Source organism: Schistosoma mansoni, chromosome 7 (genome assembly GCF_000237925.1).
Source record: "Schistosoma mansoni strain Puerto Rico chromosome 7, complete genome".
NCBI lineage: Eukaryota > Metazoa > Platyhelminthes > Trematoda > Strigeidida > Schistosomatidae > Schistosoma > Schistosoma mansoni.
In genome coordinates, this window is record NC_031501.1 from 7,790,890 (window position 1) to 7,816,031 (window position 25,142).

A 25,142-nucleotide genomic window follows, 5' to 3' on the forward strand; every position below is an offset into this window, starting at 1 on the left:
AAAGTATCCGTTTTCTTGGTCCTTGATGATCATTGATTACTTAAGTTCGTCTACGCGTATTGGTTGGTTGTAGAACATAACAAGAACTATCTTTGTTTTGTTTTTTACACCCATTGGAAAACATGGATTCCTGATAATAGTGAGTATAAAAGTATCAAACTGTTACACAGACAGAAGGCGAATGTACTGAAATATGTATTTATTTCCTAATAGATTTATACATGAAATGTGTGTACAGTATCCGTTTAGGTAATCTAAAGTAAGACGAAAATGCAACAAAGAAGAAACCACTGTAAATCTAAACTGCTAATAACAACAATAAAGTCACTATTGGGATCAACCTCCGTCGATTTGACTGTTTTGTACACACACACATACACAAAAGATATTCTGCAGTGGAAAATTAAAACAACACAACTACAGATTGATCTATGAATCACATGTAATACATTCCAAATCCAAAAGCGAATCCAGGCTTTACTTGATCACCAGGTTGATATGTCATTGGGAAACAATAATTCAATTCAACGCGTAAAATTCCAGCGAAACGAAATACTATACCCATACCAATTACGGTACGAGGTCGACCTTTTAGTTCATTCAAGAAATACTGACTAAATTCATTAACAGTTCTACATGTAGAAGGTGAATCAATCAATTTTTGAATAGGTCTTTCCAGTGTAGAACCTATATTATTCAAATGAAATAGTAAATTAAGATACAAAACAAAATATATCGTAGAGAAGAGAAGGATTTGTACTATTTTATTGGGTTGTAGCTTATATTAATTAAAACTATTTCAAAACGAATATATATGGAGGAGGTCATATATATCTGCAAAATAACAGACGTATCAATAACACAATAAATGTAAACAAATGTTTTAAAAGATGTTTTGGTGAGGTGACTACCTCAGTCCTTGACCCATGAATCTAATCCACAAGTCAGGGGATGCAGTTTAGAATCAAATTTTGCTGACTCCTCTGACAGTGACCACAACCCTGTGGCCATATGAAGTCATTTTGAGAGACAGAACTGTCTCTACTACCGATCGTAACACGGCGTTTGAGGGAACTAAATAAAATTCCAACGAAGTTGTTATGGTTAGATTTAAGCCTTTAATTTAATTTGCAATGGCTTGGAATTATAGAGTGAACACAAACTCAGGAATCCAGACAGATCCTTCTGACGAGTACCCAAACAGGATTGCAATTGATCAATCTTTTCTGGCATATGTGGGTCCTCTGCAAATTGTTTCGATATCACAAGCATTTTATGGACAGAGTTCGATAGTCACCAACAGTGGAGCCCAAAACACACGTTAAATCCCATTTGGCACTTATAAGCTGGATGTATCTGAACAGTCCGGTCCCCAAATGCCCTGGGTACAGCCGAGGAAAGGGAGAGTCTCCCTCCCTCTGGAAATGCTCTCACATGGTTACGCGTATACAGACACTGCCAGGGAAGTCCTACTCACTGCCTTCTTGCGACGTGGGTATTGTTTACAAAATTGGTGCCTCTTTGTACCCATGTTTGTGTTTAAATAAAAAAAATATGCACACTCCAGAGTTGACGTTCACAACGTGACTCGAAACCAGTAACGTTCGCTTCAGTTACTTGTGAATAACTGAATTACTTAAACTGGGTTAATTAGATTAAATAAGTTCTAAAATAAATTACTAAACATTTCATTCAATAAAATATGTGATATGATATTCATTTAACTAGTTCTCAATAGTAACAAACTTAATTAATTTACCCGCAAGAAGGAATCCATGTAGACGTAATTGTGCAGCTAATGAACCTTCTTCAGCGCCCCAATATGGCAATGGAGTGTATAAATGAGCTCCAGTTAACCAGAAAGCATCAGCACCAACAGGTGATGATGGTGAGTTAACAGACACAGGTGTTGATAATGATTGTTGATCGTTATTATCAAGTGTTGCTTTATAACTGTCTAACGTTCCAACAGTTGGTACTAGTAATGGCTCTGATGGACTTACAGTACGCCATTGAAATCCTCTAAGTTCTAAAGGTCCACCCAAAAAAAATCGATCAGAAATATGAACCTATAATATAATATTTTTTAAATGAATAAACAATTAACGAAAGCAAAATAAATACTAAACAATAAAGACTATTTACAATAGGATATAGAATTTGAAAAAAAAGTGAGAATGTTTTATTAACAAAAAGGTCCACAGTTAGTTTACTAGGTGTCTTTAAAGATTTTTATTTCAACACATATACATTGGTACAACGAGGCACCAAATAGATATGAGCCATGTAAATCATTCGATTTGTGTGAGGGATGGAATACTGATCAGGTGACCAGACCGAAGAAAGTGGTTTTTTTAGGTCACATCCAGTCTGATTTACAAGGCAGTGGAGTAACGTCAGGAGATGCAGTCCCATAATAGTTGGTGACCAACGATTGGTTCATACCCCATATGTTCCTAAAGGATACTGGAGCCCATATGCACCGTTGGTTTGGAATCAGGGTTTTTTAACTCCCTTAGATGGACTCTCCATATCCACCGATTCTGTTAAATCATCGGACATTCGCTTTTTGTCCTCTCATGTTCGTAAACAACACCCCCCGAGGCGAGACATCGGGTAGTACTTGCCTGGCAGTGGTTGTATGCACAGGGCCATGTGAGAGTATTTATAGAGGAGGAGCTGATTCTCTCCACTCTCAGTCGTACCGGGGCATTTGGGCGCGGTGTCTTTAAAAAAAATTATAAACTGTTAAGCGTTGACAATTATGATGAGATATTAATTCTTTATTGTTTTTTCTTTTTCTGTGGAAGATTGTGATAGTGTTTCTACGTAATAATGGCTAAAAAACAAAAGTATGTTTAAGTAGTAAGAGTTTTTGTTTTAAACAAACTTTTAAATTTTTATAAGACCATTCATTTGGAACATAATTGTGATGAGGTCTACTTATATCTACATAAGTAGTATATGGTGATGGTCAGACATAGAATGTATTTTAGCAGAAGATCGATAAGGAAAGAACAGGAATGAAGCGCAATCGGTATGAAAATGAATGAACAATGAAATCAGAGAAGACGGACTGATATTTGCAGAAGAAACAGTTAAGATTGAGACAATTGATAGTTATTTTGCAAACTAATTGTTCATTGTATGGTTATCAGAATTTAATGAGATAATCTGTAATTTGTGCATAAATACATTCGATTGTCTCCACCCGTGTTCTTGTTCCCTACATAATCATTTCACAATAGTTAGGCACTACATGTGTATGGAAAATATGAAAAAGGAAATTATATATTTGTAAGATATATCTCAGTGATTGATTTATTTTATTTACTTATTTGAACACATAAATATTGGTACAAGGAGGCACCAGATATATATGCTCCACATAAAACAATGAGCATGGGAAGAGAAAAAGAGGGTAAGGTGCATATAAGAAAAAAAGAGAAGAGAAAAGAAAAGAACAAAAACAACAACAGATTAGTGTATGTTAGTGTAATAAGAAGAATGATAATCGGGGAAACAGAAATGTACAACCAGAAGAACTCTTTCATTTAAGGAAGTTATAATCACTTTTTATGAAGAAAGTAGAAGGAAGTTACAGCAGGATCGCCACTGGCTTTTATTCTGAGCCATATCTGATAACATCTTTAGCCACTGTGTTGCACCATCTCTCGGACCCTAGCCAGACCAACAGAAGCCAGCTCTTTGCAGCTTTCTTTCATACCACGACACCATGTCATACACTGACCACCTCTCTGCTTTTTCCAACCAGTGTAAAGCACATACCGTACCTATGGACACTGATTACCAACTGATTAAGTGTGGATTGCATGGCTTGGGCAATATCGCACAGTAAAACAATATCATCCGCATACTCAAGGTCGAGAAGTCTTTCTCCAGGCAACAGATCCATACCGCCATTACTTACATCCATCAGAGCTGTTTCCAGAATGTCGTCGATGGCAAAGTTGAAGAGGAATGGTGAGATTGGGCAACCCTGTTAAACCCCACTGCTTGGATGGGATTATGGAGAAAGGTGGTTGTATGTCTTCACTCTGCCTGAGGTGTTTGTACATAGGGCCTTTAAGATGTTTTTTTGCCCCCAAATGCCCTCGTACGGCCAAGAGTGGTTACGGGCTGCCCTCCCTCTCGAAATACTCTCAAACGGCTACGCATATACAGCCTCTGCCAGGGAAGTACTACTCAATGCCCTCTCATGACGGGGGTATTGTTTACGAAATTGAGGAGACGAAAAGCGAATGTCCGGCGCTTTAATTGGGCCGGTGGACACGGCGAGTCCACCTAGGGGAGTCGGAAAAGTGGTTCCGAACCAATGGTGCACATGGGCTCCAGGATCCCGAGGGAACAAATGGCGTATGAACCAACTGTTGGTCACCGGCTACCATAGGGATGCATCTCCCGACGTTGCCCCACTGCCTTGTGGGTTAGACCTTTAGGTCATAGGCTCCGGGTGTGGCCCTCTAAGAAAACCACCTGCTTCGGTCTAGGCACCTGGGCAGTACCACAGCCCTCACACAAATCTATTGAAATTACAATTACTTCAGTGATTGAAGTTTAGGAGAGAAAAACTCCAATGTTTCGATCAAGTCTGATTCAAGCTACTTCAAAAGGACAATAATCCAATGTCAAGGTTCTTGAATCGAAGGTGTTTTTCGGATGCTGAATTTGCAAATCCAAAATATTTAATTGAGAAATAAACCATTACTTCTAATTCATATACTGATTTCAAGTGAAGTCTGTTCATTAACTTTCAGTGTATTAATTCATTTGTGTTGACTCACTAAGTATGAAGTTAGTTAATTAAGTTTCATAGCCTACCATTGGCTCAGTTAATAATCATTGTAATTAATCGATATGCTATCGAATTAAACTGGATGTAAATTTGTACGAAGCCAAAACTTGGAGAACTGTTCCAACATCATCAAAAGGATACAGGTACTTATAAACCATTTTCTATACAAGATACTCAAAATTAGTTGGCCAGACACCATCAGTAGCAACCTATTATGGCAATGAACAAACCAGTTTCCAACTCAAAAGGAAATCCGAAAAATAAACTAAATGTTTAAAGGACAAACATTTCGGAAATCATCAAAATGCATCACAACGCAAGCACCAACTTGGAAAACAGAGAGAGGGACCGAAGAACACATTGCACCGCGAATTGGAAGCAGGTTTCAAAGGAGTGGATCGCAGTTGCCAATAAATGGAAAGGAGACGCAAGGGCAGAGTTGATTGGAGAATCCTGATCTGCAGGCTTCGCCCCACGAGAGGTAACAGGCGTATATATGTAATCAAGTAAATATATTGATAACTTATTTACCGATTCTACACAAAATTTAGTCACTTTAAGATAGTAGCCCACTATATAAACTCTATGTGCTTGATCCCAACACTATTCATTGAATGTATCTCACAAATATCAAGACACGTTTTGGTTATCATAGTGACTGAATAGATCAAACCTTTATAATGATCATAACATACAGCCATTTCCCAGAAAGAAGTACGACCAATGGGGCAAAATCTCGAAAGAAGAGGACTTACTCTAAAGGCTATTCCCTCCTTATATCAATACGTGATCAGTTAGTTGTACACAGATCGACAGAGTAGGTGCATATTCAAAACGCGTAGACCTAATGATATGGGCAGGGATTGGTGACTGAGCAAAAATAGATACATTTCGCTGTAACTGGTAATATAAATGACTACTACTATATTGTAACTCTGTTGGGGATGATAGATCCTTATAAATCACTTGGTAAACGTCTTATTTTGTAATTTTATTTTGAAAACTTGAATCGCTCATTTTCGCACCAAAAGCGACCATTTTTCCTTCAGATTGTATTTCCCACTTGGAAGGACCTTATTGTCATTGATCCGTTCCCTCTTTTGATACGCTATGTTGTGACGTCTCCCAGGGAAATTTTTATACTGTATCTATATGCTGGAGTTGTGTGCTTCCGACTGCTTGTGAAATCTACTTCGTCCCTCAAATGGATCTGGTCTTCTCCCTCTAGTTAAGAGGGCTAGAGAGCAGTGAATAGTTTAGCTTTTCCTGTTGTTGTGTTGCTGGCTTCGTTCCATTTGTCGGTTTAGGTGATATCGTGATCTCCTCGAACGCAGAAAGCTCTGATTTGCTTGGGATTTCTATTAAGATTAAACTGTGGTTGACTGCTTATATTGAACTGGTTCTCTCATGTTAGTAAGTGATTAGTAAAATTATATTACACTCATTCACCAGTTTATTTAGGTCTAAGTTGCAAAGCAAGTGTGAGGGAACTGATGCGATCTGGTTATCTAAACGGAAGTGGGACAAGGGGTTCGAACGGAGAACTTAATAGGACTGTGCATTTGTGTATCATGTGAATTATATGCTGGTTTGGTTATCCACTGTATCGATAAAGTGCGCGCTCTATTATATATATATATATATATATATATATATATATATATATATATATATATATATATAATATATATATATAGCACTTACCGGATGTTTACTCAAAGAATGAATCAATCCAGAAGAAAATGTCACTTCTCCAACAAGCCAGTCACATAAACGAAATGGTTTTTGAAGCAATCCCTCCAATTTCAATTGCAATGCACGATCGACTAAAGAACCTGAATCACTGAAGAAAAGAGTACAATCTTTAGTTTTAAGTAGTCGATAATTACACTGCGATGTAATTAATACCTTTTAAAGATTTATATGGTATCTGTAACCAACACTCGATGAGTAAAAAGTTTTATGTTTACATTGACTGAACATTGAGTACCGCTTCCTGATGAGTGTCAACCCAGAACGACAGAACCATTGACTTGACAAACATCACAGAATGTAAGGTTAGGTGATGGGGATTTGAGTCCGAAAAGAAGAATCCGTTCACCGTCGACTGTAGGCATGAATGTTAACTAGTACCAGGACCTAGGATCAGAATTTCTCTTAACGACTACTTTTAAACACATAAACTTCAAAAATGGAAAGAACGAAGTTAATCAAAGAGTGAGCAAACATAAACATACTTTAGTATGCTATTTTTTGTCTGTCGAAGATAGCATATATATGTATATATGATACACACTTAGTGGTATATAGATTGGATTAAAGCACGTTGCATGCAGGATTATGTTAGGGCACGCTAATTGGTTATTTCTTAACCGATCACAGTTAACGGATACTTGGAGAAGACTGTAGAATCTTCTCGAGAAAAAATTATAAATATTACTAACGTTTTTCTTATTGTGCTTCCTACTTTCATATACTCGTGTTCTGATCTGGGGACTTGTCGAGTGAATTAGTGTCCAAGAATACTAAGCAATAGGAGTAGGTGGGTCGTAATAAGAGAAATTATAACACATTCAGCACTTCGACTAAAAACCTACTGCGAAGGTTTCTAACTTGAACATTGTTTGCCAGGCCACAGAGAAATGCAACCGGAAGTGACTACGGCAAGTGGAGTTCGTAAGGATTGTCCACCTTATCTTAAATTTAATTTGTCGCAGGACGAAACGGCTGTCCAGTGCTTCCAGGTTTTTGGTGGTGGTGCTCTGAAGAAGTAGCTGACACTGAGTCACCAAAACATCAGAAAATTTAAAAGTCTTAATTTTCATCCAACGGGATATTACAAATACATCATATTTATTTATAACAATCTACTCAATTTATTTGAAATTATAGAGACCTTGATAATGACATCAATATTTCTGATGTTTAGCTTTTCACTGGAGTTCGTATTATTTTCTATTTCGCTGTGCCAATTCGAGACACAGCAACTTGCACTGAAATACATTCATGATAGATCCTACTTTGTCAATAATTAAATGGACATTACAACTAGAAACAACCTATCCGATTGCAAATTAGTTTGAAATTACCTCGTTACATCTTTGTGTCAGCATTCGGTATTAAAATTTCACTTATGTGCTTTCTATTATCTATCTACTTTTACCATACACTTACTGGATTTTTTTCGCAGCTATATTCTCGAATGTTTAAAACTAATAGTAACCATTCGACAATAATAACGCATCTGTAATGCAGAGTCATTTCAGTAAAATGTATTCAACGAGTTCCTGAAGTACAACTCGGTATCTACAGAAATGTTATTGAATCAGGTACTATTGTGATATGTGCTACTGATGTCGACAGATAGAAGTAGTATGTATCATCAATTGAAAGTGAAATGCTTGGAGGTAGAAGGTTAAGAAGATCAAGGGAAAGAGAATGAAAACAGAAAGTGATTGTTGTGGAAACGAAGGAATAATGAAGTCTGATACGATTGATTGATATTTTGCAAATAGAGTATTTACTGTATGGTTCTCGGATCTTAATAAAATGTTCTGTAATTTTGTATTCAACTACATTCAATTGTCCCCACTTGTGTTCTCGTTTACTACATTATCCTAGATTATTCTGTAAATCTATACTATCAATCAACTTTACCATAAAAGAATGGGTATTCTTCCTAAACTATCAAGCAAAAACTATTGTACATGAAAACAGCCGGTTAAAATTAATTTCAACCATTAAATAATCCGTTGTGTTGATAAGTTTTATGGAAATATTCACTGCAATGATATAGAATATTAAAATAACATTCATTCATTTTACCTAGAAGAAATATTACTAACATTAGGCTGTCCTGTTTGACTACCAGGAGTAATGGAGGCAATTTCTTGGCTTATTTTACAGAGATAACCAGAATCTGGAAAGACTAAATCAGGACGAGCATCTGATTCGAAAACATGACGAAGACTAGATTTCACTGCTGATCCGCATTCTTTGAGGACGCCTAACGGTGCAGTAGGATCTAGAAAAAAGAAAATATAATCACTTACAATACATTACAAGATTATTAAAGGTCTCTTCTTAATAAAATACTACATTTTACAAAGTTCTGTTGCAATGAAGCTTACCAACTACGAAAACCGATGTTAGAGACAGTAGAAATATATTACACGTCACAGAATAAGAGACGATTGTTATCTGAGTTGCTCGTAATATGAAAAAAATTCATTACGTTTGGGATAATCTTTTCATAGTTATCTAACTGTACCCTGAACTCCGTGAAGACTATCAGTTCTCATGTAAGGATAGTGTACTGATCTGCACATTAGTCAAGTTCATATATTGGTGTTTGGGATATTTTCTTTTCTAAGCGGAAAAAAGTTCATCAGTATGATACATTAAAGATTGACATACAGTACCATACACCACCAAACTCACTAATGTTAGCAACAGTGAGATGGATTATACAATGTCCCAGTGACAATAACCCTTGAAAACGTTGAAAAGCAACCAACTAGGTCACTGAAATCCGTAATATCCAGCGAACCATTTTAGATATGAGTAATCAGCGAAACCTGCTAAGACAATGCCAACCCATCTACAACATATTCATAGGGAACTTTTGATTTTCATGGAAATCCTCCGGCACCACACATTAATATATATATATATATATATATATATATATATACAAACTACAAGGTATATTTATTTACGTCAATCAAGCTTTCTACGCAAACACTTGGGTTGAATTAAATATTTGAATTGGAGACAAAATGAAACTTATTTTCTTCCAATATATAATACGATCTTGTTTATTTCAAATAAATATACCAATAATTGATTGATCCCGACCGTTGCTGCTACCTTGACGTGGTGGTCGGGCTTGCCTATCGTGATGAAGCAATCGAGCTATGCTGGCTGGAACAATCGTTCCTCAAGGTTCTACCATGCCAGACAGGTAGGTTGAAGAGCGGTGAGACTAAAAGCAGCAAACCCAAGGTCCGAAGGCGAAGTCGTACTGCTGACTGTACAGAGGTGTGACAGCAGTAAGGTGTTTCCTTCAGACAACCAGCATGACAGCGATGCTGCCTTCCCACAAGGAGGGGTGGGGTTAGAAAAGGTCGACCCTAAAAATGCACACCTCGCCTTATCCCACGGATATCCGTCTCCGGCGGTAAGGTCCTTTGAAGAACGGAGCTAACACAAAAACTACCCACAATAAGGTCGTGTGTGACCGACCTCAAGCAGTTGTCCCTTGGGCACTGCGGTCACGCTCTCAGGTCATTAAGACCACTTCTAACCCAATTTCCTTTTCAGGTACCTCTAGAAGAACCCTTCCACGGTGTGGGCAACCGGGAAGTGATAACTGCCCTCATACCTCTAACAGCACTCAAGACCACTGTATTCATAATCAATCTCCTTCTTCAATTCCTACTATTCCTTCTACCTTGACTTTCAACACTAAACTTCCTCTCTCGGTTTCCTCCTCAAGTGTCACCATGGCCAACGATTCTAGTGCGCGAAACGCTGTCCCAGGTCTACTAAAACCTCGCTCCAAACTACACATTGGAGCCTTCAACGTACGTACCCTATGCCGAATCGGTCAACAGGCCTCCTTAGCTAAAACCCTAGAGTCTCGTACCATTGATGTATGCTGTGTCTCCGAAACACGCATACAGGATCCCAGTGTGGTCATTCACTTGACCTCACCTCGCCAAAATGGACAGCCAACGAAATACACCCTCCGTGTATCTGGCGACCCGTTGGCTAGTTCTCGCGGACTTGCAGGTGTAGGCATAGCACTAAGTACAAGGGCAGAACAGGCACTATTAGAATGGATCCCTGTTAACAGTCGCCTGTGTGCTGTCCGGCTAAATGGCTCCGTAAGAACTCGGAAGGATAGGGACACACGTCGTTGCCTTTTCGTCGTCTCTGCCTACGCTCCCACTGACTGCAGCCCGGATGAAGTAAAAGATGACTTTTACAGAAAACTCTCTGAGCTTCTTCAGAAAGCTAAGCGCTCAGACATGGTAGTCGTAGCGGGTGACTTTAATGCCCAGGTAGGCAGCTTAAATCAAACAGAAAGACATTTAGGTGGTTTTTTTAGTATTCCGGCTCAACGAACCGATAATGGTGATCGTCTGTTGCAACTATGCTCAGGCAATCGTTTATTTTTAGCAAGCACTAATTTTAAACATAAGGGGAGACATCGTCTAACATGGCGACCACCTGCACCAAACCAACGATGGACTCAAATAGACCATATTGTCATCAGTCATCGTTGGAGAGGCTCAATAGAAGATTGTCGCTCGTATTGGAATACTTGTTTAGACTCTGATCACGCTTTAATACGAGCGCGCATTTGTCTGCGCCTCAATGGACGCAGGAAACGTACACTAAGAAGACCCATTAGGATTGAACTGGAGGACGAGAAAGCCAAATGCGAATTCCAGAAACAACTGAGTTCACATCTAGGCAGTTCTGTAAACGAGACTGACCCAGATGCTGCTTGGAAAGACATACGAACAGCTGTGGAAACAGCAGTAACATATATTAGTCATTTAAACCATAGGGCTCCAAAAAACCAGTGGATTTCCTCTAAGTCTATTTCACTGATGGATTCGCGTAAACTCATCCCATCAGGCTCTGAACATGACGAAGAGCGTAAACAAATTAGATCTAGGTTAACTAAAAGTCTAAGGAACGATCGTGAGCAGTGGTGGGCAACGAAAGCAAAAGAGATGGAAAAGGCAGCGGCTGTAGGGAACACCAGGCAACTATTCAGACTAATAAAAGAAACCGGAATTAAGAAGTCAAGTGTAAGTGAGACAATCTCGGAAAAAGACGGAACCCTTATCTGCTCTCAACCCAAACGTTTAGAACGATGGGCGGAACACTTTAAGGAGCAGTTTAGCTGGCCTTCAGCTACTGCACAATTACCCACTATTCCTAGAAAACCTGAATGGAATATCGAAGTAGGCCCCCCGACCCTACTTGAAGTTCAAAAGGCTATAGGTAATCTGAAACGAGGAAGAGCAGCTGGTCCAGATGGATTGGCTCCAGAGGTCTTTAAATATGGTGGCCCAATTTTAGCGACTAGGTTGACTAATATTCTGACTAAAATCTGGGAGTTGGACGTAATCCCATCCGACTGGTCACAATCACTTATTGTTCCAATATATAAGAAGGGGTGCAAATCATCCTGCGATAACCATAGAGGGATTAGTCTGACTAACATAGCATCTAAAATACTAGCCTCAATAATTATCGGGCGCCTAACTAAGACTCGTGAACTGCAAACACGAGAAAATCAGGCTGGCTTCAGACCTGGTCGTGGCTGTATCGACCACATATTCACCATTCGTCAAGTTTTAGAGCACAGACACGCCTATCGGCGTCCGACAATGATAGTTTTTCTTGACTTGAAAGCAGCATTTGACTCTGTAGACCGAGAGGTTCTGTGGCAGTGTCTGTCATTGAAAGGTGTACCTGAGAAGTACATAAACCTTGTGAAGGCTCTTTACTCGAACACTACCAGTCGAGTGAGAGCTTATGGCGAACTGTCATATGATTTTACAACCTCAAGTGGTGTCCGTCAAGGCTGTCCACTATCCCCATTTTTGTTTAACTTCATTATAGACCTGTTGCTGGAAATAACACTCCATTCGACTGAATTTACAGGAATTGATCTCCTACAGGGGGGACCACTAAGCGACTTAGAATACGCAGATGACATAGTCCTGTCTGGTGAAGACGCTGGCAAAATGCAGAGTCTTCTGTTGGAACTCAGTAATAATGCCAGGATGTTTGGGATGCGTTTCTCCCCATCCAAATGTAAATTGTTACTCCAGGACTGGCCTGCGTCAACACCCGAACTAAGGATAGGGAGTGAAGTAGTCGAACGCGTCGACAACTCCACTTATCTTGGAAGTCTGATCAGCCCTAATGGGTTGGTGTCTGACGAAATCTCAGCACGGATTCAAAAGGCTCGTTTGGCTTTTGCCAACTTACGTCACCTATGGCGAAGACGAGATATCCGTCTATCAATTAAGAGACGAGTATACTGCGCATCAGTTCGCTCTGTTCTACTTTACGGCTGTGAAACATGGCCATTAAGAGTAGAAGATACTCGTAAGTTATTAGTATTTGACCACAGATGCCTTAGAAATATTGCTCGCATCTGCTGGGATAACCGGGTAAGTAATAGTGAGGTTAGACGCAGGGTATTAGGGAACGATGGTAAATCAGTTGATGAGGTGATGAATCTTCATCGACTGAGATGGTTGGGCCACGTGTTACGTATGTCTGAACACCGGTTATCACGTTGCGCAATGCTTACTAGTGTAGAGGATGGTTGGAAGAGAGTTAGGGGCGGCCAAACCAAAACATGGCATCAGTGTTTGAAGTCACTAACTTCTAGTCTGAGCCATGTTGGCAGATGCAGACTACCTGGTTGGGGTCCGCGTGACTATCGTAACCAATGGTTGGAGACTCTAGGTGACATGGCTCAGAATCGATCACAATGGCGTGGGTGTATACACTCTTTATCTTCCCTTAAACCTTGAAACTAAAATTGCTTCATATCTCTCTTCCTTCCTGTACTATATCCTTATATACAACCTATAATTTATATACTACTACCAACACTAAATTAACTACTATGAATCCGGTGTTCATCTTGTTGTGCTAACGAGGTATGGCAACTTGGACCGATGCATATATGTGCCTGGTCCTACGTTGTAGCTGACTGACTGATAATTGATTGATCACTGAGTGGTGATCAATGTCATGTATGTCAGGTCCTTCTTAGTGCAGATCGAATCATATAGATCAAAATGGAATGTGGCCACTAGTCTAGGTGACTCGACATTGTGTGCACTTTGTTGAGATAAGATGGTGGTTAGAGGTAGTCAAAAGTAGTATACCAGCGCCAAGAGGAAATAACACTCATTAATGATAGACACTGACAGCGAGTATCATGAAACATTGCGAAAATATATGAGGACATGACAATGCTCCGATATTTTACTAAAGAATCTAGATTTCACACAATTATTCAGTTCTGTGTGACAATACTTTTCAACAGGGTTTAATAGAAAACAGAGTGTACATAGATCCAGTGATTAATAGGATTTGGACAAGGACTGGTTCACAGCAAAAATATTGTTGAAATCAATGTATCAAAACTGATAATTTATGAAAAATAAGAGCGAATTGACTAGAAACACTTACAATTGGAAGGAAGTGAAGAATTTCTATCTAACTACCTTTTTATATGCTATCCATAAATACACTTAACCTACCCTTAACTTCTGTTTCTCGCCACACTGCATCCCATTGAAATTTGTGCAATCCAACGGAGGATTCTGCTTGAGCTTCTGTAAAAACTGAACGTTCATGTCGCAGAAATTTAGCCCAATAGTGATCCCAATTCCCTTCTGTCCCACCAATACTAACACGAACGTATGGGTTATTCTCCAATGGCTTTGAAATAGTTGCAAACCTTTGAATGAGTAAAGAGAACAAGAGAAACGAAATGTATCCATATTACCGTAGAAATCGATTTCACTAGAGAACATGAATAAAAAAAAGTACTCGCTATTATATCCTAACGAAGAATATGTGAACCGTAGCTGTTAGGAGTTACTTATTATAAGCTTCCATATGACCCATTGACTACTACTATAGAATTTACTATTCTTATGTTATTCCTGATTTATTACTTACAGTCTATCACACTCACAGCCAGTCTGGGTTGATATTGTATAATTGTTATTACCTATTTGATGGTATGATGAAGTCCTGCGCTTTAACCGGGCTGGTGGACGCGGAAAGTCCACCTCGGGGAGTTGGAAAACCCTCATTCAAAACCAATGGGCTCCAGTACCCTGAGGGAACAAATGGCGTATGAACCAATTGTTGATCACCGGCTACCGTGGGACTGCATCTCCTCACGGTGCTCTACTGCCTTGTGAGTTAGACCTTTAGGTCAAAGGTTCGGGGTGTGGCCCCCTAAGAAAACCACCTGCTTCGGTTTGGGCACCCGAGCAGTATCACAGCCCACATACAAATCAAGTGACTTGTTTGACACATATCTATTCGTTGCCCTTTTGTACTAATATTTATGTGTTCAAATAAATAAATAAAATATATGATGCGGTTTGATTTGCTTGTATATAAACCAAGTATGTCTGAAATATATGATTCACAGTGGAGGATGAGATTGTGTTCCCGACTCAAATGGGCAGGGGCGGAAAAAGCCAATAAGGGTTCAGAATTCACTCTCGGTGGTCCGTACTGGTTAACGCGTCATTGGTTTGGCACAGTGCCAAGGTCATTTAAGTCGGTGTTCTAACGGGCGCTTTTATCACGTGATATATAGACAGGATACAATACTTGCAAAACCGATTTCACACAATAAATAAGAAGTATGATAAGGAAACCTTCCAATTACAGATCCAGTAGTTAGTTCGTAAGATGCAAATAAGCACCTACATGATTTAAAGAGCACATGTTTTAAATTCACTACACTGGGCTTTATGAAGTATAACGTTTGATAGACTCTTATCCATTTTGCTTTCAAGACACACAACTTTTAGCATTTTTTTAAAGAGGCGAAGGCAGAATTACTGGATGCATATTGGGAGTGAAAAACCAGCTACTGTTACATCTGGTTTTCTAAATCCTTTGTCATGATGTGAGTTAGTGTTAGCTAATTGAAGGAAGAGGAGTTCCACATATTTTGCATCACAAGTGTTTATTTCCTGCAAAAACATTTCGGGGATATGGAATCCTCAAAGATAATATTCATAAACAAATCAACTCTAGAATTCACATACTGACTGATAGAGAACCTTGTCCACTGACTTATTTAGTATGAAGTTCAGTATTCTATTTTCGATGTATCTTCACCAAAATTAATTTGTGTCCTGTGATTTATCCGTATTGATTAACAATTACTCTGTTAATAAACTATAATCATTTAAATCTAAATGTGGAAGGTTAACTTTGCTTCTTGCCTTTGAGTGAAGTGTTTTCAAGGATGCTAGACAGTGGAAAGCTTAATAATAACAGACGTAAGACCAATTATATAAATGCAAAGACGCATACTTAAAGTATCAAAATCAGGGAAAGTAAGGCACATGAAATACATATTATGGCAAGAGACAATACGGTTGAGGAGAAAACGAAGAGTTGGAGTAATAATAAAAAGTATATACATCATGTAGAAAACTCGAGGAAGTTTACCACTTAAGCATATTTGACAAGGGAAATATCATATGGTTATATAATATTTGGCTCAAAAAGTGTATGCCAAAAAAAAACTAACCATTTCGTGGGACTACATCAAGTTCGAAGTTTCCCAAACAGTAATGGCGCTTAAAAGACTATCCGAACTACTAAAGTACTGATATGATGGAAATCTTAAAATATATGTCCAAATTTTTTCTCGCCTATCAGAACAAAGATTAAACTTCGTTTAAGCACACAGTATCGATATTCAGTGATAATACTTTTACTGAATGTGAAAAACTACAGAAATAACAAGGGTTCAACATAAAGCTTTTCTTGACGTATAGTAACCAATTTCGTGTAATAAACTCTTACACGATTAGTGGTCCAGATAGCATAAAAAATAAAGACTAATGACATTCCCGGTAATCCACGAAATCGCTTTGTGTCGTATAACACAGGACCACTGGATTTCATGGAGTTGGTTCTTATTATTAATAACGATAAAGCGCTTGTAGAAAAGTATGGAACGAAAAGCTACACATTGTACGATGAGTTTATCAGGAGTAAAAATTACTTGGAAACCATCTGGTTTGAACCGATCTCAACATCAATATCAGCGCATTCAGCACGGCGAGCAAAATTATTGAGACGAACGTTTCCACATGCTTTTGTAATTCCATCAGTTCCATAAGTCATTGACATTCGGGCAGTAACGAAGCGTTTTTCCTCAACTTTGAAGGTAATCTGGTCAAGACAAACAAAAAAATGTAACTGAGAATCAAAACTGTTAAACACATGTTAAAACCGTCATTAAACTAGCAAAATTACAGACGAAACAAGGTAGATGATTTAAAATTAAGTAGACAAGTCAGTTCACGTCCTCTACTAAGCATAGTGTAATGCCAATCCCCAAACAAAAAGTAACGCCTGTATCAGATCAAGATCTTGAAAAATATTAGGCTAAGATAAAGTAAGAGTCAAACTGAATATCATACGTTAACATCAACCATAGGATTTAATTTGAATAACATTTAAGAACTGATCCCATAATGTAACTTATGAAAAAACTGGAACGAGACTAGACAATTGAGTTGCCCAGAATAACTTTACTCATATTTCAGACAAAATCGACAATATATTTTCACTTGAGCACAGTTCCACAATCTTTCAAGATACCTCTCTCAAAAAGGTAGTTTTAGAGCACACTATTTAAAGACAAATCGGATGCAGCCATAACATCAAGAAGCGCAACACTTGCTGTGTTAAATTAAGACATTTCAGCATTTGGCACATGTTGTTAATGAGGCTTTCATTTGAAAGGCAGTATTTCATTGGCTCTACACAGCCTCTTCGATGAAAGTTGATTCTTAGAATTTGACTTTTTCGGGAAAGAGATCATCCTTTATCACCTAAAATGGCACATAAACCATATGAAGCTCTTAGTTTCTTTTTAACAAACAAATGCTTTTGGTGATCGATGCTTGACGACTTATAACGGGTACTATTACCATTGTGTACATTTGCAATTCACACAATATTGAGATACAAAGCATATTAAGTACCGAAAATACCTTTCAAATGTTGTTTTTTAAACAAGATTACTTTATATGCATCCGGCTTTGAATGATCTTCAGACACATCCACAACAGCGAAAATAGTTTTGAACACTCCAAGTTTTGCGAGCTTTTCTTTGGCAACCCTCACATTCTCAAAAAGGTCCCGCAAATTCTGAGATTTCACCAATGTCACAAACTTATTGAATTAAAGTTCAAATCAAAGATTATCAACTACTTGTTTTTTGACAATTGAATCGTGTGTCCTGTCCAATCCAGAAACAACAACTTCATCGACGGTAGCAGGTATGGACTCCAAATTATAATAAGTATCCGTAGGCATGTTGACAAAAATGAAAGACGACTCAAAAGCACTTAAGTTATTGAACAACTCTACTTTAGAGTCAAAATAGGAGATCGGGAATACAGCAGATTAAGTAACGAACAGCTTTCTACAAGCCGCCTTCACAGCTGGAGTCACAAAATTGTCCAACTCCTCAATATCCAATGTCTCCCCCAACCAGTAAAAAGTGATAAGTCGTTTAGTACTTGAACGATTATTTTATGTGATCGTTTAATCTGAGAGATATATTAAGAAGGAGCGCAGAATAAACGTGTTGTAAATTTTTACTGTAACTTTGTATATTATTCGTATAAACTTGGAATTAATTTCAACAATATTCAGGGCTTTGTTAGTGATTCTAGTATTAACAATTCCTTTTCCTTGACTTTTATCTCCTAATATTAAGTTCCTCTTCATACGTAGCTATCAGAGGACACTGGACAAATAACTAAACTGCATTTATGGCATGATTGTGTGAGTAATAAATTGATGTCTTCATATGAATAATATGAAAAAGTTTAAAAAAAAAAGAGATAACTCGTTCGTCCTTTATATGTGTCAAACGGAATAAAACACGAAGTTGAGTAGGCCAAATCATAACGAAAACCGTAAATTAGTCATAGATATTCGGTGTTTTCGGGGTTAATTTAATGCAACAAAACTTTTCTGTGCCGATACAGTTCATGGATAAAGAATAGGTAGGCGTGAAAATGTTGTAATAAGCCACAGTGGAGTAATATCGTCGATAAGCGATCTATGGTTTTCCATTTACACCTCATGGAAATTCTGTATGTCGGATATGAATAATCAAGCCGTCCGACGGATGGTTTTAGTAGAATGACCAGATGGATGGATCAGTCACTGTAAAGAACTGATACACGGAGTCTGATGTGGTTTTTCTGATTTGGGAAGAATTCAATCGACCTGGTTTGTCATGAAATTGTGTCAATGCATTAGGAAAAAACTAACGCATACGGATGTGTACGACGGGCGAATAAACTGAGTGTCTACTTGAGGGACTGATTCTTAACTTCATGCTCTGAATTGTAGTGTAATGGGAATAGCATGTTAGTTTCAGGAGTTAGATAATGCTTAAGAGCAATGAATGATACGGCTATAGTTATATATGTGGACAAATAGTTAAGATGAACACATTACTTACCAATCGGGTGGTAATTTGATGCATATAAGGATATCATACTAAGGTTATCGATTAAACAAAAAGTGGTTGCAGACATATGCAAGAAACCTGGCGTCGTCTAAAAATTGAAGATTACGTTTGCTGAGTACAGATTTCATGAGTGGATATTAGTTGAATATGTGGAACAAAATTTGATAGTCTGATCACTCCAGGCTTACATCAATAGTGGTTCTTTGATTTGAATCAAATTCGAAGGAACAAATTAATACTTCATTAGTATAAATCTTCCATCTTATTTCATATATACAGCTAGGAAAACCCCATTGAATCAACGGCTGCAAGAAGAAGTATCTTATAGATTAAATGCAGGCACTAGTTCACGCAGACAGACGTTGAAAGGGAGGAGTCATTTTGATTCACTGTTCCCACGTTCGCTATTGTTACGTGTTGAACGCAGATCTCAGCAATAATACACCCAGCTTCGAAGATCTTGTGGTTAGAAACCGACACCATTACAGGCTCACACAAGCTAGATGAGATAACATACTTGATGCGATCACAAAGGCCAACATCTAGTGTATTTTATGCTAACTAACAGAAAACATTATTGTTGTTTGTTCTTACTCACTTTGAAGACACTAAGAGTTTATGCATCTTGAAAGTTCATCAATTTTGTACTGTTGATAGAGCATCAATGTTCGTGTTTTTGAAGGCCGTTTCCCCAAATCTTTAATACTTCATTTTATATTTTATGACTGTGATTTAGTGTAGAGTGAATGGACTTCATATTAGATGATGTCAGCTTTATTCTCTAAACAGTAGTTTTCTGTTCCGGTGGTTTTCGCTAATCATTAAACCGAAGTTGATATGTGCTCCTTTTGTCAATTGTTACCCTGCTTTCAAATTTATCCATTTTCGCTGGAACATATTTGTTGCGCCTATTCTAAGGAACGAAGATTTAACGGCCATGTATGTAATTTTACACTCACAATACCAGCCGATACGTGGAGCCCAGAATACTGAGTAACTGTCAACACCATGTTGAAAAATAGTAAGGTATCCGTTGGTAAGTTTTACAATTTAATAAACACTACAATACTAAACTGCTGATAACAATTCAATGAGTATGTCGAGGATTATACAAGCGTCAACCTATTGTTGAGATATTAAGAAGTCTGGATAATAGCATTATGAACAGGAAGTGTAATGGGGACTGTCTTGCTCGTCGTTAACCTATCCAACTACGACGAGCGTGCTGGCGCCCGATCGATGGAGTCTTAAAATGATCAGATAAACAATAATAAAAATAGTTTATTCTGGAATAACATTAAAAACTGTGTTGTCTTTGAACCACTTGATCACTCGCTTAATCTACTTCAAGGTTTTTGATTGAAATATTGACAAAGCGACTATTTTGCCTACATTATCTATGAATTGAATAGTCGTAAATCATGGCTTTTTGAAGTCGGATCATTTAACTTTACCTACTACATGTTGTATTAATACCTGGTAAATAAACTTAAGATGATTGTTTCTCCGATTGGATACTTAGAGTCTGTAAGGACAATGCAATGTTCAGAATGATAGTGAACATGAAAGACAGATCATTCAGAGATTTAGGAGAATTATATTATTTTGAGTACCTGAAGAAAAGCAGCTCTATGAACGGCTAGTAGATAATATGTCTACTGTGAAACGAAGCATTGTTTGCTAATATGGGACACTTTTCCATGATCTAAGTCGTTTTATCATCAACTTCAAGGGACAAAATCGCGATCTAAGATAAGATACTTGTGTGGTGATGTAGTAGAGAACAGCTGATTTGTATGTTGCAACAAGACTGCATTGATGTTCAAAACTCCGTGGTCGCTTTTATCACACAATCGTCAGGATGCTAAGCCACCAGTGATGCAGTATACTCAACAAAACTAACACCGTCTGCCTTGTATACTTAGCTGATATAATTAATAACTATTATTGTAGCTGTGATATTATCTCTGTTTTTGACTCTGCATGGATTTGTGTGGATTTTTGTGCACCATAAACTTATTATCAGGCACATCAACAACTATTCACCTTTAGAATTCTCGATTTTGATCAAAACTAATGTTAATTTCTGTATCAGGTTTTTGGTAAGAAGAGCTGTATCAGAATTATAAAGTAAACCGTATCACAACCCGCCAACTTCGGGGAGATTCCGTAAGATCTAGGTTGGTGCGCCTTAATATAAGTTCGTTTCACATCCATGGCATGCCGGTGAGATCAACAGCGTAGGCGGCGTTTACTCATGACGGTGTTGATTGCTGATAGGAGCTAACTTTGTTAATTAATTGCTTATCAACCTTGACTGTTTTTATATGAGCATATGTGTATGCATTTCTTATCCCATTCATTACATATCTGTAACTTTTGTGTGACTCAAAATATAGATTAACGCTTGGCCTAACTGAGTTGACTCATACGCCTTATCCACTGCACGTCGCTTCGCTTTGCTCCCTTCTCTTCGCTTTGTCCTTCTGTTTGTCTGTTCAAACCAATGAGTGTGCAAAGCATACTTATTAAAAACTCCATTATTGCATTTAGCTTATTTAATTCCCTTATTCACTGATTCAATTTAAGTCGATAATTATATACAAGAATGGGCGACATGTATATTTCAATACCAATCAGAAACGATCCAAATGAAGTCAGATGTAGGTACACTAAGGCGATGAACTCGTCAACACATAGTTGTTTGATCTTATTAGCGTCAGAATACTGAGGCATCAAAGACTTGATCCGCTCTCCACTCCTTGCCTTTGAAATTTGCAGCAGTTATAAAATTGATGGTGGTTTTGTTGATGTTTTTCAACTTATAGTGATCAGGACTATTCTATGATTAGGATGAAGACCCTTATACTTTCAGACGTTATTTCTTTATAAACAAAATTTGTTAAAGCAGGTTGATTGTTAATTCAACTTTATGATCTTTGAAGTTCATAGATAGTGTGAATATTCAGACTGTATATCTGGAAACAAAGAGAAAAGTCCTAGAAAAGTAGATCGATCCGTGAAAAATAAGTCAGGCGAACTGCCTGAAAATGTCATAGTGTACTTAAATGAGTGATTTTACCCAACCATAACAGTTGAATGATTGTTCAACTGTGATGATTACTTGAGTCATTTCGTTGTTAATGTTAAGAAATAAAATTGCTTGGAAATAACTGTAGCCTGATGATAACAACAAAGAAGCCCACTTAAAATGCCCATGAACCTAATGCAACTGACGAATTACAGTTTATAAGGTCAATAAGAAGGTGATTCAAATAAGTACTGTTTATTAGTTAGACTTTCATCATTACATCCAATGATCAATTTTATTCCAAGTTTATTTATGGCAAAAAACTAAGATCCAAAATATAACAACATAAAATGTCTCACTATGTATATACATTACAAATATGGCCACTTCACTAAAATAGAAAGTTTGTGACTGTCAGTTTTTAATTTTCAAATGCATCAAGGTTTCATTATATCGCGTTCCTAGGATTACGAAAATTACTCAATCATTAACTGATTAATCTTTCACAGAGTAAGTGTTTTCAGGTGATCAGAGCTAATCAATAGAAAGCCGCGATTCACCTTAATTTCTTAACAGTCAGAAGACCTCAACATGTTGCACAATCGATCTTGATAGTAATGATGCTTCTTGTGAGAATCAAATTCATGTCATCTAGTTCACAATCCAAAACGTAACCATTGAGTTGTTCGGGATTGCATGAACGTCATATAAGGTTAACAAATATGGAACAGATGTATTTCGTTTATTAGTTTATCTTTATCAGTGATCCGAAGTTGTTTTGAAATTTATTTTCAGTTCTTACTTCTATTTCATGTTCATCATAGATGCTCACATAGTCACTATTTCTATATTGTGTACACAGTTATAAACTGTAGAAAGGTAAAATAATACTATTCAATTAGGTTGAACGATATGTATTAGTGCCTTTTTAATTTTCTGATAAACACAATAATTGTCATCTAATTATTTCTCTTTTGTATTTTTGTTTAAATAGCTCTCATCAGGCTATCATCTTTTTTAATCTTACAAATCTAAAATAAAATTTATCGTGGAATCATTCAGCAATCCCATTATAAGTATTTCAGTTGCTATCTATGTGAAATTAGTAAGTGATGTTTTTGTGAAGGAAAACATAAGTGGGGGAAAACCAACGTATTTTGGTTTGAAACTATAGAGTATCTTGGTAAAATATAAGTATCAAACACTGAATACATCATTTACCAACTGATTGTACTCCATTTTATCATTACCCCTTGGTAATGTTGAGTCGCAGATCACTATGACCACCACCACAGATCGATCACGTGCCAACTAACAGGTTAAATCCCTCAGTAGGATAAATATCAGAAGGAAAGGTATAGATTGTAGTTAGAATATATTTGTTGGTGTTCTTGTGGTATCGAAATAATGCCGTAATCGTGCCAAAGTTTACAGGCGAGACTACCGTGCATACGGGAGTAAGTTCAAGGTAACAAACAATGGAAGAAATGTGTTTTCGATACAATTAAAAAAAGGTACAGTAAAACAATCACCGGTACATTTGGTTATAATAATAAATGTTTCCATTACACAAACCTCGTTCTCTTCATAAAAGTGGATCACTACAATCTTAATCTCATTGTGTGTTCAATAGCTCACGAACTATGTAGATGCACACTACTGAGGAGTTTAATACTAGGACAAATCGGCCGTCCAGTGCTTACAGGATTTCCATGTTGGTCTAGTTTCAACTGATTGATGATTTAAACTATGAACCTACAGAATTATTAAATGAAATATATATATGGAGTACGGTTAATTCAATGAGTATAAAGTAGAAATCACCATTGAAATAATGCAAAAATGTAATTGACTTAATTGAAAATGAGAGAAACCTACGTCCCTACAAATAATAGGAAAGTCTAGTCAATCAAATATTAATTAAGATTTAATTAAAATAACTCATAATGTCATTGAATAAGAAGAAGAGAATTCAGCGAAGAAAATTGTTTTGGACAAAATAGTCCGTACAAGTATTTATAAACAATTGTCTTCGCAACATATTCAACATTCCATGGCCAGATACTATCAGCAACATTGTCTTTTGGGAGAGGACAAACAAGCCTTCAGATGAAGAGGAAATTAGGAAAAAACGTTGAAAGTAGATTGGACGTACATTAAGGAAATCAACAAACTGCATCAGCAGGCAAGCTCAACTTGGAATCCAGAAAAGAAGCGGAAAAGAGGAAGGCTAGAGAACACATTGCGCCGGGAAATAGAAGCAGATATGAAAAAGATGAATGAAAACTGGAAAGAATCGCCCAGGACAGGGTTCCTGCTCCACGAGGAGTAACAGGCGTAAGTAAGTAATGACTCGATAAATTTGATGTTATTTTCACTTATTGATCTACCATCAAGTGAGACGATTGACAGCAGGTGATAAGGCCTATGGTTCCCAACTATTTCAAAAATATGTGCTCACAGTCTCATTCCATGCAATTATAGTCACAAACAGTTACGTGTAAATCTTAAGAGAAATGGAGTGAATTGGTATAAACATTGTTCCGATATTCACAAAAACGTTTGAAGGTCAATTTTTATTGTAAAATAGAATCATCATACGTTCGTTAACCATCCGATATTGAAATAAACAAAAATGATCTGAGTTTACAATGAACAAGCCACACATTTTGTGACCTTCATTATTGTGATTATCAATTTGTCCTAAACTATCGCATGATTATTTAATTCAGTCTTTCGACAACGTGAGATATGGAACAGAAAGTGAAAAAAATTTCAATTACTTACTCAGGTGACCTTATAGAAAGGCAGCCCACAGACTGTCTGTCTCATTCAACTAGTTCAGTTACCCAATTGTTGAGTGTTTTTTTGTCTACAATTTTCAAAACACATATAAATACGTTCGGTATACTCGCTGATTACTAGTCGTAAGGAGCTGAAACATGGTGCAGCCTGCTGGTCACATATCCATTTTGTTAGCATTGATG

The 25,142-nt window shown here is 37.4% G+C and overlaps 1 protein-coding gene across 1 annotated transcript; it reads right to left on the bottom strand.

The window, feature by feature from the left end:
* Nucleotides 1-270: 270 nt before the first annotated feature.
* On the bottom strand, nt 271-18,071 carry Smp_166680 (putative sorting and assembly machinery (sam50) protein). Its single transcript, XM_018798749.1, has 8 exons — nt 17,849-18,071; nt 17,660-17,809; nt 16,632-16,801; nt 15,218-15,312; nt 8,662-8,840; nt 6,521-6,706; nt 1,760-2,069; nt 271-687 (listed from the first exon to the last, which is right to left on the bottom strand). Exons 1-8 carry the CDS (start codon nt 17,951-17,953, stop codon nt 437-439), a joined length of 1,446 nt encoding a protein of 481 aa, XP_018653660.1. The 5' UTR covers nt 17,954-18,071; the 3' UTR covers nt 271-436.
* Nucleotides 18,072-25,142: the final 7,071 nt, after the last annotated feature.